General features: G+C 31.7%; 2 protein-coding genes across 2 annotated transcripts in view; one reads left to right on the top strand and one right to left on the bottom strand.

Annotated features, from left to right (window-relative positions):
• Positions 1-1771, top strand: part of LOC129231785 (conserved oligomeric Golgi complex subunit 1-like) — a 70030-nt gene extending 68259 nt beyond the window's left edge. Inside the window, exon 29 of the mRNA XM_054866154.1 lies at positions 1619-1771. The gene's annotated coding sequence lies outside the window, so the exon portion shown is untranslated. The remainder of the gene's footprint in view (positions 1-1618) is intronic.
• Positions 1772-5160: 3389 nt separating this feature from the next.
• On the bottom strand, positions 5161-14928 carry LOC129220842 (U3 small nucleolar RNA-associated protein 15 homolog). Its single transcript, XM_054855276.1, has 5 exons — positions 14788-14928; positions 12748-12849; positions 10544-10677; positions 8660-8718; positions 5161-5365 (listed from the first exon to the last, which is right to left on the bottom strand). Exons 1-5 carry the CDS (start codon positions 14905-14907, stop codon positions 5181-5183), a joined length of 600 nt encoding a protein of 199 aa, XP_054711251.1. The 5' UTR covers positions 14908-14928; the 3' UTR covers positions 5161-5180.
• Between the last annotated feature and the right edge of the window lie 2481 nt (positions 14929-17409).

The raw sequence follows: 17409 nt of genomic DNA, 5'->3' as shown, positions 1-17409 counted from the left end.
GTTTTTATTCTAAACTAGGATGGAGTACATACATTAATAAACAAACTAGCACTAAGACTTATTAACATTACAAATATACACTGCTGGCTTACAGATTTTGTTGCAAGGGGGGGGGGGAGTTTATAGATCCAGGCTTGAATAAGTCAATGAAAAATCGGCAGAAAACTGCATTTCAAATGAAATTTACAAAAAATACAGTTTTGCTGATAAAATTTTTCCAGAAAATAACTAATTTTTAAAAAAACATATATTCTGAACCTTTTTATGTTATTTTCACTAGTTTGCACTGAGATAGGTATCCAATTTGTCTTTGAGAAACTTAGGCAATTAGTCTTGTCTGCTTCCATTTTGCAAATGACCAAACATGGCGACTACGCGAAAAGTTTAAGATATGAAAGTAATTTTAGTAATTAAAAACCCTAAAACAAAAATTTTAGATGAAAGAGTCGGTTTTTAGCACATTAGCGTCCAAGCAATACGGATAAAATAATAGTCTGAAGATAAAATTTGAAGGAAAAAATTTTGCATTTTTCAAGAAAATAATCAATAATCCAGGGGGGGGGGGGAATATGGCACATTTTGTGGAATGTTCAATGGTTTTCATTGTATTGCAATAGACATCCAATTCTATTTTTGGAAACTTAGTCACCATATTTGTTACTTCCATCTTGGAAGTTAACAAATATGGCGACTGTCTGGCAGTGTGTCGTGGGATAGAATGGGTGGAGTGGTACCTTTCTCCAGGACACCTGTTTATCCGTGCGCGGTTACCATCTGACCCCAAAACAAATCGGAATTCATCACTGAGCACGACCTTTTGCCAATAAGTGACATCTCACATCGCTCTGGCATCGCACCATTAAAGACGGAGTTGCCATGTTTTAGTGTTAAAGGGAGTACACGAAAGGGCGCAACTTCAGGGAACAACTGCTACCCCTACGTCTGCTTGTATGGTGAAACGAGCTACTGTTGGATCCACGAGCGCTTGCTGCACGATCCTTCCATCCTCTATCCTCGTGACCTTCCTGGTTGTTCCAGACCGGTTTTTTTTGCACGTGGGCACCATCTCGTGTCCACTGCCTCAAACACTTTCTGACGGAACACTCCAAACGATTCACCTGGGCAGCAACAAGGCTCGTTGACCAGCCTGCAATTTTCTGGCCGATGATCAAACCTCTCTCAAACTTGCTTAACTGTGAGAAACGCTTTCTAACTCGTCTACCTGGCATCATCACTCATTAAGGTTCTCCGACAATCCAAATGTAATTGTAACATCATGCACTGGTTAATATAGCATCTTTTTCCCGATTTCACCTGTACTGTACGTAAACGGGCATGCGCATTGACACCAAACTTGCATATCGGATATCACTCTTCTTATATGCAACATTTCGCGATGGTACCTTTCTTCTTTCTTGGGGCGCTATTTTCAATGTTCCTGAGTGTAGTTTACAGGGTTTGTTTAAAGAACATGGAAATCTTAAATAAAATATTCAGAGTTAAATTGTTTTTTTATTAATTTCTAATGATCACATAAAACGCTGAATCATATTTTAGTTAAAAATAATAATTGCTTATTAAAATAAAGATAATAATTGCTTATTATTTTCTTTTTCAGATGCATTAAGAATCTATTACATAGAACCACCAGATTTTATATCTTTATATTCTGAAGATATTTCAATGTATGTGAAATTAAGAAATTGTTGATTTATTTTGTTGACTATATGTTAATGATATTGTAAATGAAGTTTTTCAAAAAACAATTTTTGAAATGTGTTGAATTTTTTCAATTATTTTTTAAAAATTAAGATTCATGTATGAAATTTTGAAATTACTGCAAGCACATGTCAGCAAATACATAATGCTAAATGTTTAATATATTTGAAATTCTTCTTGAACTACTACTCTAAAATGAATCTGAGTATATTGATTTAGGAATGTAATTTCAAAGTTTATACTGTAGACTTGCTTTAATATTAAAAAGTGGACCTAGATAGTGAAGGTCGGAAAATCAAATTCCAAGTTTTATGGCTTGCTATATCCCTACTTATAACCATCACAAGGTCTTCTGTTAGGCAGTGTTCTAACTCACTTTGAGAAACGTAACCCCCCCCCCCCTTCCAGAAAACATTGCATGCAACATCAGGATTTCTTTCTTTATTCATTGTTTAATTCTACTTTCTGCTGATACAGTAAGTCTTTGGATAAGCACTCCCTCCACATGTGAGTATGTACATTCATATCGGCTTCAACACAGTGGGTAAAGAACATAAAAATTTAATTCATGCAACAGTTTATGATGCAAAAGATAATGTTTCCTAAGTCTGTTCTTACAATTTTCCTGGTTTTTGACAAACTTTTTCCAGGCTTTTTTAGATCAAAATAAAATTTTCTGACAGTAACAGGTTTTCCCTAATGCATGCAAGCTTTGTATAGAAGTAATATTTGCTTTATTTTTAAGGGAAAGCAGTGCATGATTTATTTTTTAAGTGAATCTTTATCTACAAAACTTTTTTATTTAGGAACTAGGAAAGAATTATAGAAAAAAAAAAAAAAAAAAAACATAGCTGCTGGGGTAAAGGTTGCAACAATTCTCCAGACAGAAAATTTTTACAATAACAAGGAGCCAACTCCAATTTTAGTTTTTAATTGAAAAAGAGTATGGAATTCAAATAAAAACTTATTTTCAACAAAAAGTGCTTCAAATCAAAAATAATAATTGAACATACCCATGAATTACGATGATTATTTAAGATTTTTTTTCCATCATTTGGAAATGTGTAGTAGTTTTCTCTTTAACACAATTCAAACCATTCTACCATTTAAGTTTTTCCTTGTTCTGTCCCACCACAGCTAAAATAAAAAGGACAGAAATCCACCTAAAGACGGAAATGTTTTACCCCTGCATGGTAATTAGTTTTTCCTATAGTAAATGAGGCATTTCATGCGACAAGGGCATACCCACCAGTCTTATATATTTTTTTTCAATAGAAAACCTACACCGGGTCTACCTATCACTGCACATGGTTTAACTCAGGCATGAAAGTGCCAGCTGACAAAAAAAGCTGAACTTTTCGCGAACACTAAAAATATCACACCGAATGAACATACTATAAAAAATGAGCATACAGACATCAATAAATGCATTTACAAAATTACTTGTGTAAATATAAATCCAATAAGACAAAAAAAAATGCTTACTTTTATTACCAGAAATATTCCTCAATTAGAACAAAGTCTTTGGGTTTGAGAATCATTGATTAATGATTATTTCATAATTTATGTAAAGAAAAATTTGCTAAACATCTTGAATGTATTACAGTCATAAAACACACTAAGTTTCCATATGAATTTTTCCCTTATGTTGTAGAAAGAAAATCTTTAGAATAAAAACACTTAATGAAGACAAAAATTCTTGAATATGAAAAACAACCAATAAATAATGATGGAAGAGATAAATGATACTTGTGAAAATTCAAAAAATTAGGGACAATTTATTTTTCTTTGCACAGTTCGCATTTCGTTTTGCCGCTAGCATCGATCTTTTGTATGCAGTCTTCAGAGTAACTTCATATTCTTCATCTTTTACTTTTATTTTTAATTTAATTTCCAACGAAGAAAATTTAAATTTATTCTTCTCACCACCATCTATTTCACGCGCTTTATGCTCTTCATTAACTGTTAAGATATTCATGATGATGGATAAAGGCACATGCTCGCTACAGCTTCACTTTATGAACGAAAACGAATAATTAATCCCACGTGCATGTGCACCAACACAAGCTAAGCAATCACAACATCGCACTGAAAGTACAAGTTACAGTTATTTATTTGAATGGACGCTTTTGCTAGACTGCTATCGCCTTCGAGACTTTGCCGACCTCGGCCGGTAGCTACCGATGGGTTGATCACATGACAGCTAATGCCGTCAGCGCATGCTAGAGCAATACAGCGACGTTATTCAACCGACCGGTAGCCACCGGTCTATAAACGAACGCAAGCCTTCTTCCCCTTTTGAAAATGCGCGACGGGAGAAGATCGTCATTGGACCGCACGAAAGTAACCCCGCCTTTGCTCTGTACGTGAGCCGCTCTTATCGCTAGGAGATTTACCGCGGTGGCATCCGCGATACACGGAAGTTAGAGATCGTCTTACGTCGCAACCCCCCCCTATTTCCACTCACGAGTTCTCGACGGATTTGCATCGATCTCAGAAACAGCGCGGAGAGTTTTCGAAAAAGCGGAATTCCGCGAAAACGCGGAAAACTTTCATGCCTGTTAACTAGTTCGAAAAGACCGCAAAATAGAGCTGTTTTTTTTATTCAGACAAGGAGCCGAGCAACCCCTGATCCTGCACCCCCACAGGTGTTTATTTGAAATGGCATCTTGGTTGACTTTATGGTCACAAACAACTTTAAACAGGCCTCAGTCACCATTAATGGACACTGAGGATCTTCTACTGGTTGGCATTAAACACTGGACCCTCCAGCAACGAATCTGACGCCTTACTGATCAGGTGACAACTGCCTTAGCCTTGTTATAGGAGTTTTTTTTTATAGATTTAAGGAAAACAATTTTCATTCTAATAAAAGTAGTAATGCAAAATTCAGGGGTGCCCACCCACCCCGACCTAAGAGCAATGGCACACCACCTTAAAAATCATGAAGACCCCCCTCTCAAAAAGTGAAAAATACCCCTCAAAACTTTCAATGCCCCAGTCTGCGCCATGACTCCCCCCCCCCCAGGTGGGCACCCCTGCAAAATTTCATCTTGTTTTATTCTTCATGACATGGTAATTGACCCTTGTTGCTTTGAAACTAGTTTCTTTGAGAGGGTTTTCCTTGAACTAGTTGTAGGTTTATTCGCCCTTGACAAGAAGTAGGAAGACTGATATTTTTTAGTCATTACTAAGGTTTGAAATTTTATAACTTTTACATTTAACAGGATGTTATGAATGCTTTTCAACATTCAAAAAGCTCTTTACATGTTTTGGATCAAATATTTATTATTGTTTCATTAGGCACTTGAGGGTGAGAGATTTCCCAAAGCTGATCAAATATAGCTATAAGCAGCTAAATATTTTTTTTTTAATCTTTTTTTTTTCGAGTAAATAAACAATAATAATAACAAATGAAATACAACAACTACTTCAGTAAAAATTTATATTTACAGTGTATGTCAAGATATTACATTTTTGTTATTTGACAAGAGATCCGCGGAAAACGTAGAAGCTAACACAGTATGTAGAACGCCTTGTATTTCCATCATTCTTTTCATGTATTTTATTTCATTCTCTACAGCATCAAAAAGAAATTGAAACCTTAATTTTGTTTCTGGATCACTAAATTTTGGCCCATATAGCTCTGGAATATAAATAAATTAATAATGAGAACAATGCCAGAAGAGAACTCAATTTAGATGGAAGCTATTCTGCCAAATTACAAAATAAACCACTAATAGTCAGCATGTACATGGTGTTCCAGTTTAACCTGCAAGACCTCTATTTTTGCAGCCTTTAGTCCTAGATGCATACTTTCCATTGCCAAACTGTCAGATGCAGAGTTAAGATATTGAAAGTTTGAAGATAAATAAAAATGAGTCAAAAAATACAAAATGTAACATTTTATATGTGCCCTAAGTCTCTAAACTTATATTTAGGGAAATAATCTCCTTTAAAAAATAATTCCAACACAAAAGGTTTGACATTAGTACAACTAATATTCACCAAGATATGAAAAGCAGGGTTTTGTGACTTACACCACTATACACTCGCAGTCAATAGCACCTTTTGGGGGAAAATACAGTGGTTAACAAGGGTTTAAAATTATATGTGTGCATAGAGTATGGTTTTAAAATTGTTTGAGGTTTTGTAGTGTCTTTTTGCATATCATGCGTAAAATTTGCATTTATTTCTGATTAGCAATGAAAAATATAAATACTTTGTTTTCTTAAGCACTTTTATTATACTTGACCTGAATGTCACGGAAAGATCTGAGGCCTGCTTTTGCTTATATCTCAGCAACTAGACCATTTAAAAACTTTGGGATTTCACTAAATGATTTGTTTAATCTTAAGGTAAAACTTAACGTAAAAAATTTCCATTCTAAAATACAATTATTTGGGTAAAGATGGAAAACAACAAATTTCATGTAATTTCCCCATCAAATGTTTAAATATAAAACCCATTGTTACAAAGTCGCAACAGTAATGTTAATTATAATCACTATGAAAATTTTGAATGAAGGCAAGATGCAAGAATAAAATGTATTTTCTATCATTGCTCTCATCTATGCCAATAATTGATAACGGAGCTAAGTAAAGAGACATATTAGGATCTTTATCACGAGTAACTTTTATGTTTTGAAACACAAGTTAGTTTGGGAAATCTTTAATATTTAAATGGGTTTTAATCGAACTAGCAAACAAATAAATCCTAGAGAAGGACAAGGATTAATTTTTAGTGCCAACTACTTAAAGTTTTAGACATGTAAATAGGTATTTTTCCTTTTAGTACAGAGCATTTATGTGAAAAAGGTGAGGTTTCGTGATAGTAACATTATTCTATTTCCGAAATACATTTACACTAAAAAGAATAAACTAACAAATTTTTGGAAAAAATACCAAGCACTTTTCATAATGCACTCAAAAGGACAAAATAATTTTTCTGGGTCAGAAAGGACAATTTAAGTATTCCTGTAGTTTTCAAAAAAATTCAAGAATATGACAAAACAAACTAAGAAAACTGCGGTTCGAGTCATTTCAAACCAGACTTTTCCAATAAGAAAGATATGCATGTTTATACACTCAAAGTTATGATTGAAAGCTAGATAATGATTAGAAATTTTCTTCAAGACTTGAGTCGCACTTTTCTTTGTTTGTGGTGTCATTTCCTTGGAATTTTTTAAAACTACAGAAATACTTAAATTGCCTTTTTTGACCCAGAAAAGTTACTTTGCCCTTTTTGAGTGCATTATGAAAAGTGCTTAGTAATTTTTCAAAAATTCTGTTATTACTTTGTCAACCTGTCCTTCCTCTGAAAGGGCGATGAATTCTAATCTTATCTTCTGTACGGTCCCTTAATACAGACAATTCGCGATAACTTGAATCTAAGGGGACCGACAAAAAACTTTGACTTATTAGAAGTTCGACTTACTGCTAGTTTCAGTTTTTAACATTTCAATGTTAAAAAAACCATCAAATATTTTAAGTAACATGTACAAAAAAAAAAGACAAAATTACAAAACTTAAAAGTTTTTAAGCATAGTATGCAGTCTAATCAAAAAATTGAGAGAAAAAATCAAAAGCATGGTTTTGATTTCGATACTGCTGGAACCAGTTGAATAGAGCTGATTCTACTTTTGAAAGGTGCACATCTTCATTCGTTTAAAATTCAGATTTATGGATTCTACCGCTTTAGAAGTTTTTCTTTTTCTTTTAATATCACTGACAGAGTACTTGCTTATACATCTTTAATAGTAAAGAAAACTCACTCTGTCTGTCAGGAGCTTATGAGCAAATGATCAAACTAAAGAGTGAAGGGGAACACATCTTAACTTTGGTTAGCCTTTAAATAAAAGTACAATCGGTTATCTTGACAGCTTAAAAGCAAATTCCTAGTCCAGCAACATGCCAAAGTGTAAAAAACAGTACAGTACAACAAAAGGAAACAAGCTAACTCATTTCCGCATGTGTAACTCCTTTATTGCACATTGGCTCAACAGGTGCTCTTCTTGCTTTAGAGATCTATTGTGCAGGAATTGCAAGTGATGTTGAATTAATTTTTCTCTTATAGTCACTTGTATCTTTCTTCCTTTTTTTTTTCATTCTTTCGAAATAAATTTTGAGTCATCTTTGAAAAAACTTCGAGATATTGAGAATAATTAGCAATGAAATTAAAGGCAAAGGGGTCAGAAGATAAAAACTTCTAGTCGAATTGACTGTACTTTGAACTCGAATATCTCCTTGAGTTTTTGTCGCACAAATGTTACGTTTTCTGTGTTGGCAATATTTTTCAAAGGAGATTATTTCCCTAAATATATGTTTAGAGACTTAGGGCGCATATAAAAAGTTACATTTTGTGTTTTTTGACTCATTTTTATTTTTGCTATAAACTTTCAACTTCTTAACTCTGCATCTTATTTTAAATGTTTCTGCAATTAGAAGTACACATCTAGAACTAATGGTAGAGAGAATAGAGGTCTTGCAGGTTAAACCGGAACACCCTGCATATTCTATTTAGTACTGAACTATGATAAGCGTAGTACCAAGCTAATCGCGAGCTAAAGATGATTAATTTTTTTTTCTATTAAACAGGAAATGAATAGTTGTCATAAATGAAGATAAAATATAAGATAAGATACCCTAAGAAAAATGACAAAAATACTAGCCTACACAAACACTTTGAACTAATTCATTGACTCATGTATTTTAAAATAGGCAAGTGTAAAGATATAAATAGGAGAGGTGTAAAATAAACAATGGGGGGGGGGGGGCTAAGATTATTGACAGTTTTTGAAAAAAAAAGATTATATATATATATATATATTGCTAACTATCCCTATGTTGATTGAAATTATAATGAAACATGTCCTAAACTCATCCACACCATTCTTTGAGTTTCGAGTGAAATTAACTAAAAAAAAAAAAAAAAAACTTACCGATCAATATTATCCCAATGTCTATTAATATTCTCATAAATCTTGGATCACCAATGTATCTACAGGGAAAACAAGCAAAAATCAGTATGAAGTAATACACCTTTTTGAATGTAACACACAGCAAAATGTCCATAAATTTCCCTGCATTTTTTGGCTTAACATTACATAAAAATAAAATTTAAAGTCTTTTAAGAGAGCAAATTATTCAAACCGAAATAATACTACACAATACCTCATCTATATTTGGAACAGTACAACAAATATTTAATACTTTTATTCAATGAAAAATATTTCCCACAGTGTATCAGAGATACTTCTGACATCCTTTTTTAACAGGGTTGCCAACCTTGGAGAAACAATTTGAGGAGCATCTGTGGTGATTTTGAGGAGCATTTTGAAATTTTGCGGAGCAGCTTGGTATTTTGCATAAAATTCAATAAAGGAACTAAAACCGCTTTAATAATCAATTTAAGCACTGGCATGAAAAAAAAAAAAAAAGCTTCAAACTTACTTGAAAATGTTCGGCCGGGAAATGCGGAGTGAAATAACTTTTTTGTGGAGCTGCGGAGCAGTTGGCAACCCTGTTTTAAGCATGAAATATTCATTTTCATTTATATTTCATAAACAATTTCCATTTGAGGTAAAAGAAGAGCTCAATTGAAATCAAGGCAAAAGTTCCAACTCCATTAGATCGTTCATCATCAAAATCATAAAAATGATTATTTTTAAATGTTGATTGTATTACTTAATGATGTTGATAAATTGCAGTAACTTGCTTGAAATATTGCTAGACAGAAGAGAAGGGGTAGCATGAAATAAATAACTAGATTTTTTAAACAATTTTCATAGAGGACTGGTTCCTTTTTGGTCTCTAGCAAGGTTCCCAATAGAGCATGAGAATAGTATCAGGGGGGGGGGGGGGAGGGATATATAAATTTTAGGATAGTATCAGGCAAATTTTAAATTATTGTTAAAGCACTTATTTTTGCAAGGCTTATATTTTCACAAGCCAGTCATAATTGCGAAAATTAAGGTCACACAAAAGATTTTGTGCTTCACCTTTTGGCTCTCTTCATATGAAATTTGCAAAATCTCTTTGCTCACAAAATGGCTGGTATCTTTATTTTTACGAAAATTATGGCGTGCAACAGTGTTGCACACCATTTATTTTTTTTTTTTTTGCAAAAAATCTATGTTTGTTACAGTAATAAATTTTTTCAAAGGTCTAAAATATACTCTATCAATATCAAAAGCTCAAGCATATCTATAATGTCAATAAGTGTATTTTCAATTAACTGAACAATAGTTTACATTTAATGACATTTAACATTAACTCAACATTTTACAAGTTGCATCTCTGATTTTTTTTTTTTTTTTTTAAATTTATGAATCCTATATTTGGCTAAAAACACTGTTAAACAAAAATTGACATATTTTTTTCTTGAAGGTAAAGCTAATGTTTTGATCAGATACTCATGGGTGCATACTATTAATGGTAAAAATTTTTACTTGGTCTTTATTTTTTTCGAATGGATAGTATGTATTTATGAAGTAATATAAATTACTTTTTGTTTTCGTCAGCACAAGTTATCCCATTTGAAATCAACATACTTCAATGCAAATTATAGTAATTTCAAAGTATCATAGGTTTATTTTCCCCAGGGGTGGACCCAGAGGAGGGGGGGGCATGATGGTCTTGATCCCCCCTCCAGAGGCAATAAATAAATAAATAAAAATTAATTAATTAAAAGGGCAGATATTTTAAAACCAAAAACATGGGTATTCAAAGTAGGATTCTAAGGTTAAGGGTCATGAGACAATTAAATCATAAGTATAAGGCATAGTTTAATTATGTTACAGCATCAATTCATTTGCATCACTTACTTTGTAACAAATTTAAGCAACTTTAAAAGTGACTCTCCTTCTCTGCCTCCCATGGCTGCCCTGATAGAACCTCTTCTTATCAATTCCATCATGACACTTATGATTATTTCTGGGTTATTTTTTTGAATTTCTTTCTAAATTTAATACAAAATTATAAATGTAGCATAACAAATCTCATTTTAAATTTTATATTCAAAGCAATTATTTTTTTAATAAACAATTTCCAGGAGTATTGTAGTAATATACAATTTAAGTTACAACTTTGGGTTAATTAAAAAAAAAGAAAAAGAAACACACTACATCCTATTACTCCAAGAAAAATAAATAAAAAATGAAATAAATCCAAAGTAAAATACTGTATGATTTTACAAAAGGCTATTAAATCATTTCAAGAATATTTATTTGAATCTGTGTAAGATGTAATACTATATGCTTGCTTTATGTTTTAAAGCATGTATTTACAGGTTTAAGAAAACAGGTACAATAAGTCATAATTTTGCAATGGACTTGCTTGAGTTAAAGTTAAAACTGTTAATTAGTGTATTGGGATGGCGACATAAGACAAATATTGATTTCTGTAAATTGGATTATATACTATTTGAATGATAAGTAAACCAACCCTTTTGCTAGCTTGGAAAAAATCCAATTACTTCTATGTTCATGATTTTAGTTTAATATATTTTAAAATGATTGAAATATTCAGGGGAAAAAAATTAATTTCTACTCTCCTCCCCCGTTAAACAGTTTTAAGTATAAAGTATTGTACAAAATAAATCTACATTTGCTCTGAGATTTTTTTTCTGTTGGGTAATCACTTTTATCAGCATGGCACATTATTAATACATTCAATATAACCCAAATAAATTAAGATAAATGATGAGAATGTTACCAAGAAATTAATTATCCTCACCTCATGAAAATTTAAAAAACAAAACAGTGTCTAAAAATAAGTTGAAATCATGTGGGTAAATTATAAAATTTCATTTATCTTAACAAATTAAATGTAAAATGACTGCATTCAACATACTAAGAATACTGTAAATTTATTCCATAAAATACATTTACTGACTAACCCCCCTTATTTCCCAAAACAATTTATTTCAATTACAATAATAGAAAAGCAATCTTAAATATTTACCAAAATACAACATTATCAGCTTTTATGTGAGCAAATTTCTCAGACTCTTCCCTTTCTTTCAATGTGGGCACCTTCAGCCAATGAGCCACCATCACTAGAAGGGGCAGTCATGTTACAATGGGGGAGGAGGGGGGGGGGGTGGACAATTTGCATTACTTTGGAAACGTATGAAATAAATTTATTGGGGGTTATCAGGATTAATTAATACTTAAATATTAAAATTTTATGGGAAATATTCAAAAATTTTCATTACAGAGAATAATAAAAACATTCTCTTTTACAAATAAATAAATAAATAAATAAAATGCATTGAAGTGATGAAAAGAAGCTGTAGTAGAATTGCTGTCCCTTTCCAACTCTTTAGAAATATCACTATTTTCAATGTCCAAAAATGAATAATTTATTAGTTGAGTGTATTTTTGCTCTGTTAAATGCTATTTTTGCTAGACTGCTTGAAGAATAAAACATTTACTAGAAAATAGACAAATTGAGGCAGTGAGAAGCAAAGTGACGTAAGTGGACATTTTCAAGTTTTGAGTAAAACACGTTTAAAGTTGAGGGGCTCGGTAGGCTTTCGTTGAATTTTTTTTCTAAATTATGCTGTATAACAGAACCTACTAGGGCTACTAGTACTATCTCTTGCCCCAAGACAGAGGAGATGATCACCTACCATTTGTTCTGGTTATCTCCAAATTTTTATTTTGCCACTAACATCACTGCTTCAATTTTCTTTTTCTGAACACTAAGCCAAACTCAATCAAAACTACGACCATATACGCCATACCAGCTGCGATGTTGCGCTTTGTATACATCACAATCATTCCAAAATGATTATCAAAACTTTCTGTAACAAGATTGATATTTAATTCCATGCACTGAAAAAAGGGCTTACGCATAACTACAAAATACAATTTTCATTACAAATTTAGAGTATACCTAAATAAATTGAAATTCCCTTAACATGTATTCGATCCATGAATTAATATGGAAAGATTTGAAGAAATTATACAAAATAAACAATTCGATTCTTAAGAAGAATCGAATTGTTAAGAACAATAATAAATACTTTTAAAACTGTGTCTAAGGCAAGGCTGGATTCAAATTTCCGTAAATGGTTTTCATATTTCTTCAAAATTGCCTTTTTGCTTTCAGGTACTATGATATCACCCTGAAAATAAGAGTAATGTTCATTAATACTGAGAATAAAAAGCATATACACACTCACATATTGCACACCTAATACAACATCGCAACAAGTCAAAAATTGTCAATTTTGATTTATATACATGTCCTGATGCATTTGTATTAGTTCTATTAAAAAGCAAGACAGCCACAAAAAAAAAAAAAAAAAAAAAAACTTTATTTTTGAGATGTGTCAGTGTATTACTATACGAATTTAAGCTAAGGTGTATTACATTTAAATTGATTTTTCTCCAAAAGTAGTGTTTGCAGATGTGGCAGTGTTGTACTATGTGTGCGACATATGAGACTATGGGATGGGGGGGGGGGAGGGAAAGGCATAAAAGTCGCTTAGAGATGATTTTGTTTGCCAATTTTTGGCACGACAAAAACTGATTTTTTGGAGTAGTTACCAACTACACATGAAAAAAATACAATATTCAAAAAAAAAAAAAAAAAAACTGGCATATCAATTCTTTCTTTCTTTCTGGACATCTAATATTTTAACTGTAGGGTAAATAAAATGAAATGAATGGTAACATTGCTTTTAATTTGGTGTATGTGTATGACTGTAACAAAACTGTGTATTGAGGTAGAATTGGAGGTGAAGAAAAAGCACTATTAAAAAAATGAACTCGCCCTTGATGAATGAATGCAATCACATGGTATGAGTAGGCAGTCAATCAGCAGAGTTCTCTGCCAGGCAATCAGTCGGCTTCAGGTTTGCTGCTAAAGACATTGGCTGTTTAAGAATGACATGATCAATTTCAGTCATTAAGCATCTGTGATGACAAAGTGAATTTGACCAAAAGGCAAACCATCCTTCAATGATTTTCATCCCTTGTGGAAACACCTGTATCAGTCTCAAACGTAAGTCATTGGCAATAGGTGAAAAAATACTGTTTCTTTTGTTGAGTTTTTTCTGTACTCTGTTTTCATTCACCCATGTATTTCACAAGTTCCAACACCTTCTGCTGCTGAAAACCGAATAACACCTTCTTCTTTAGTGCAAACCTTGATCAGTCTGATTACCCATTGAACGACTCTGCAGCTCAAAGCTGGATTACAGGCTCTTATCAATGGCCCAGCCCATTCTTCAATAGTTTTTTTTTCATCCCTTCTTAATGCAGTTATGTTATACATAAATCAAATTATGACCACTGTTCTATTTTTATTTGATCCACTCGAAACAATCCAGAGGGAGAGCCCACCAACTAGCTAAACTCCAACAAGAACAAAATTTTTTGTATTGTGTAGTAGAACAAAGAAAATGAGTTTATTAATATATTTGGCAACCTAAAATCAACTAATATATATATATATATATATATATATATATATATATATATATATATATATATATATATATATATATATATATATATATATATAAACTAGTGAAAAAATCATTCAAACTTTTTGCACGCAAAATATTTTGTTTCATAGCACCATCTATGGAGATTATTTATGACTAAAGTGCAAACAGACCAAGAAATGTAGATCATTTATGCAGACAACTTTGTAACACATGTATGTAAATTGAAAAGTTCCGACAGCATTGAATTTCGTCTAGTGTACTGTACACAAAGTTCAGCATTTGTAATGGTAAACACTGGGAAAATACAAAAATAATATTATTTAAAAGACACTTCCATATTATTACTTTACTACTTTATTTATTTATTTATCTATTTTATTTTTATTTATTTATTTATTTATTTGGCCTACTTCTAACTTTAGAACATAATAATTTATATAAATCATTATAAATTTAATAACCAAAACATATCAAATATTTAATTATTAATAAATATTAAATATTTAATTATTAGCTTAATAAATATTAAATATTTAATATTTAATTATAAGCTTTTAAATATTTAATTTTAAAATGCTAAACAAATAAATGATTGGAACTAAGATTTACATCTGCAGGTTTAAAATCTGTTCCATAGAATCGATACTGATAAAAGACATTTTTCTTCTTTTCTGGTTTGGGAACTGCATCTTTCTTTTGGTGTCGAAAGGAGATCAAACCGTCAGTCATTCCAACTGCAACAACTTGATCTTCTGGCTAAAAAAATAAGTGTACATTTCTTATTTCTAGTATTTGAAACTACCACACAATGAAGATAAATAAATACCTTTGTGCAGAACAGTCAAGTAAGAAATAACGTCAGAAAAGCAAATTCGCAAATTACTGCAGTCACGTGTTTCGGCGTTGCAGGGAACGCCTTTTCCAATGCAAAAAGTAATGAGCTTATGGATAAAAAGACATCCGACAAAAGCCAAGAGCAGACAAAAAAAGACCAAGACAAAAAAGTTAACAAAGCCAGCCCCCCTTTTCTTCTATTTATCTTTATTTTTCCTTTTCGGAAAATTTTGTTTTTATTCCATTCCTTGCTGTTTTTTCTTTCTTTCAGCTTTTCCTTTCTTGCGGTTCACGGTTATTGACATTTTCTTTTTGTTTAAGCTTTGGCTTAATCTCTGTCCAATTGAATTCTTTCTTTCAGCTTTCTGTACCTCAGAGAGAGCTCTTGGTCTTTGTTTGCATTCCTATTGGTTCCTTATCGGTTTATAATTTTCTCATTGGTGTTTGGCTAATCCGCTATTTTTATCTTTTAAGCTGTATGCTTATCTGCTCTTGGCTTTTGTCGGATGTCTTTTCATCCATAAGCTCATTACTTTTTGCATTGAAAAAGGCATTCCCTGTAACGCCGAAACACATGTCTGCAGTAATCTGCGAATTTGTGCTTTTCTGACATTATTTCTTACTTTACCACACAATGGTTACAAATTATTTTTTAATTCAAAAACCGTAAACCTATTATCGGTAACTTTTTACACGATAATTTAACAAAATTTAGATTTAAGCAAGAATGTAAATTTATTAATTATTCTAGTTAAAGCAACATTTTAATGCACTATTGCTTAATGAAAATCAAATTAAAAATTATTGATTTATCCATCCAAAAATTAAAATATTTTAAAACATAAAACATGAAATATTTATTAAAAGAAGCTTTAATTGCAAATTTATCACAATTATTAATATCAAATTGGTTTAAAACAGGGATAGGTAACAATTAAATGTTCTAAAGTTTTTGAAAGTTCAACTCAAATAAATTTTAAAACAAAAAACTTTAAAGTTAAAAAATTTGAGAGAAGAAGAAATTGTCAGCATAGTAAATCTTCTCTTCAAATTTGATTTGCAACTTAAGAATTAAAATAGATATATAGATATGAAGAAGAACAGCAATTTTTGAATGTTGTGATGAAGGCATATAATTATTTTATGTTGTACTTTTTAGTTTTCTTGAAATTAAACATTTTTCAAAAAGATTTTATTAGAAGTTTATGTCAAATAACTCATTTACATTTTTCTGTGTACTTATATTAACCTTCTTAGCATAGCCATGCCCAAGCTACATATAAAGCAGCATATTAACTGTCTCAAATGAACCAACTCAAAACTTAATATCACCTATTTCCATTAAGTTACCGCCCTATAGCCAGGGCTAAGGCAGAAATACAAGAAATACACCGCCAGCTCAGTCATTCCAGCCGAGGACTGCAGTTTCGTGCTTATTAGCACTCATGAGCATCACACTCTTGGCTTCCTAAAGAGGTTCTCCACCTTCAGCTCGGTCACTTCCTAAGCCGGGCTGATGAGTGCTAATAAGCATGAAACTGCAGTCCTCAGCTGGAATGACTGAGCTGGCGTTGTATTTCATGTATTAATATCACCTATTAGATGATTTGAAAATAAATAATCTTATTCATATGTAGTTAGAGAGCAGCAAAAACTCATGTTTATTTTAAAACTTTTGCTGTAATCTGCAGTATCTGCAAAAATGAGTTTTCAAGATATTTGAAGAAATGTGTGTTGGATTCAATACCAACAATAGGAAAAAGTTGGAATTATATTTTTTTTTCATGCCTTCCTTTCAGCAGAAACCAAATAGGCAAGCTTGTGCAACAAAGCTAACGTGCAATAGATGACAAAAATGCAAATAAAAGAAAAAAATTGCAGTTACTGCCCTTTACCTGCCCACAGCAGAATAGCACTATATCTACTCATAACCCCAATTAGTGATTGCAATACCTGTATACTGGTATTTGCTGAGGTAAAATAATCAATATTTTTAATTAAAGAGATTTCAATTTAACTTATTAAATGTATGTACTTTTATTTTAAATGTACATTTCTTTTTCCATGATACAGAACCAAAATCAACCTATTGATGTAAAAATTTGGCTTCAAAAGCAAAAATTAATAGAATGTCATTAAATAAAAGTAGTAAACATGATATTTTTATTACTACATGGTGAGATGAACCGCACTTTCTTGCTCTTATGTGTACCATGTATTTCTTCTTTCCCATTTTGCTGATCACTCACTTTCCCTTTTGTAAAAGTTATTTTTAAGAGTAATTTAGAATTGATTTGTCTTATAAATAATTTGTTTCAACCATCAATTATAGTGATACTTACTGAATTTTGACAAAAACTTTTTTCTTGTTAAAATAACATATAGTAATTTGTTGTC

The sequence above is a fragment of the Uloborus diversus genome, chromosome 1, assembly GCF_026930045.1.
Source record: "Uloborus diversus isolate 005 chromosome 1, Udiv.v.3.1, whole genome shotgun sequence".
Lineage (NCBI taxonomy): Eukaryota > Metazoa > Arthropoda > Arachnida > Araneae > Uloboridae > Uloborus > Uloborus diversus.
Note: the sequence above shows the minus strand (reverse complement) of the source record. Positions and strands in the feature narration are given on the sequence as shown.

Bases quoted from the DNA above. Each gene is read 5' to 3' on its own strand.
- LOC129220842 (XM_054855276.1), bottom strand. From the start codon at position 14,907: ATGACTGACGGTTTGATCTCCTTTCGACACCAAAAGAAAGATGCAGTT. The intron at 8,719-10,543 runs GTAAGTGATGCA...TTTTCCCTGTAG, and splicing joins TTGCTTAAATTTGTTACAAA to ATACATTGGTGATCCAAGAT. The intron at 5,366-8,659 runs GTAAGTTTTTTT...TTTATATTCCAG, and splicing joins CATTGGGATAATATTGATCG to AGCTATATGGGCCAAAATTT.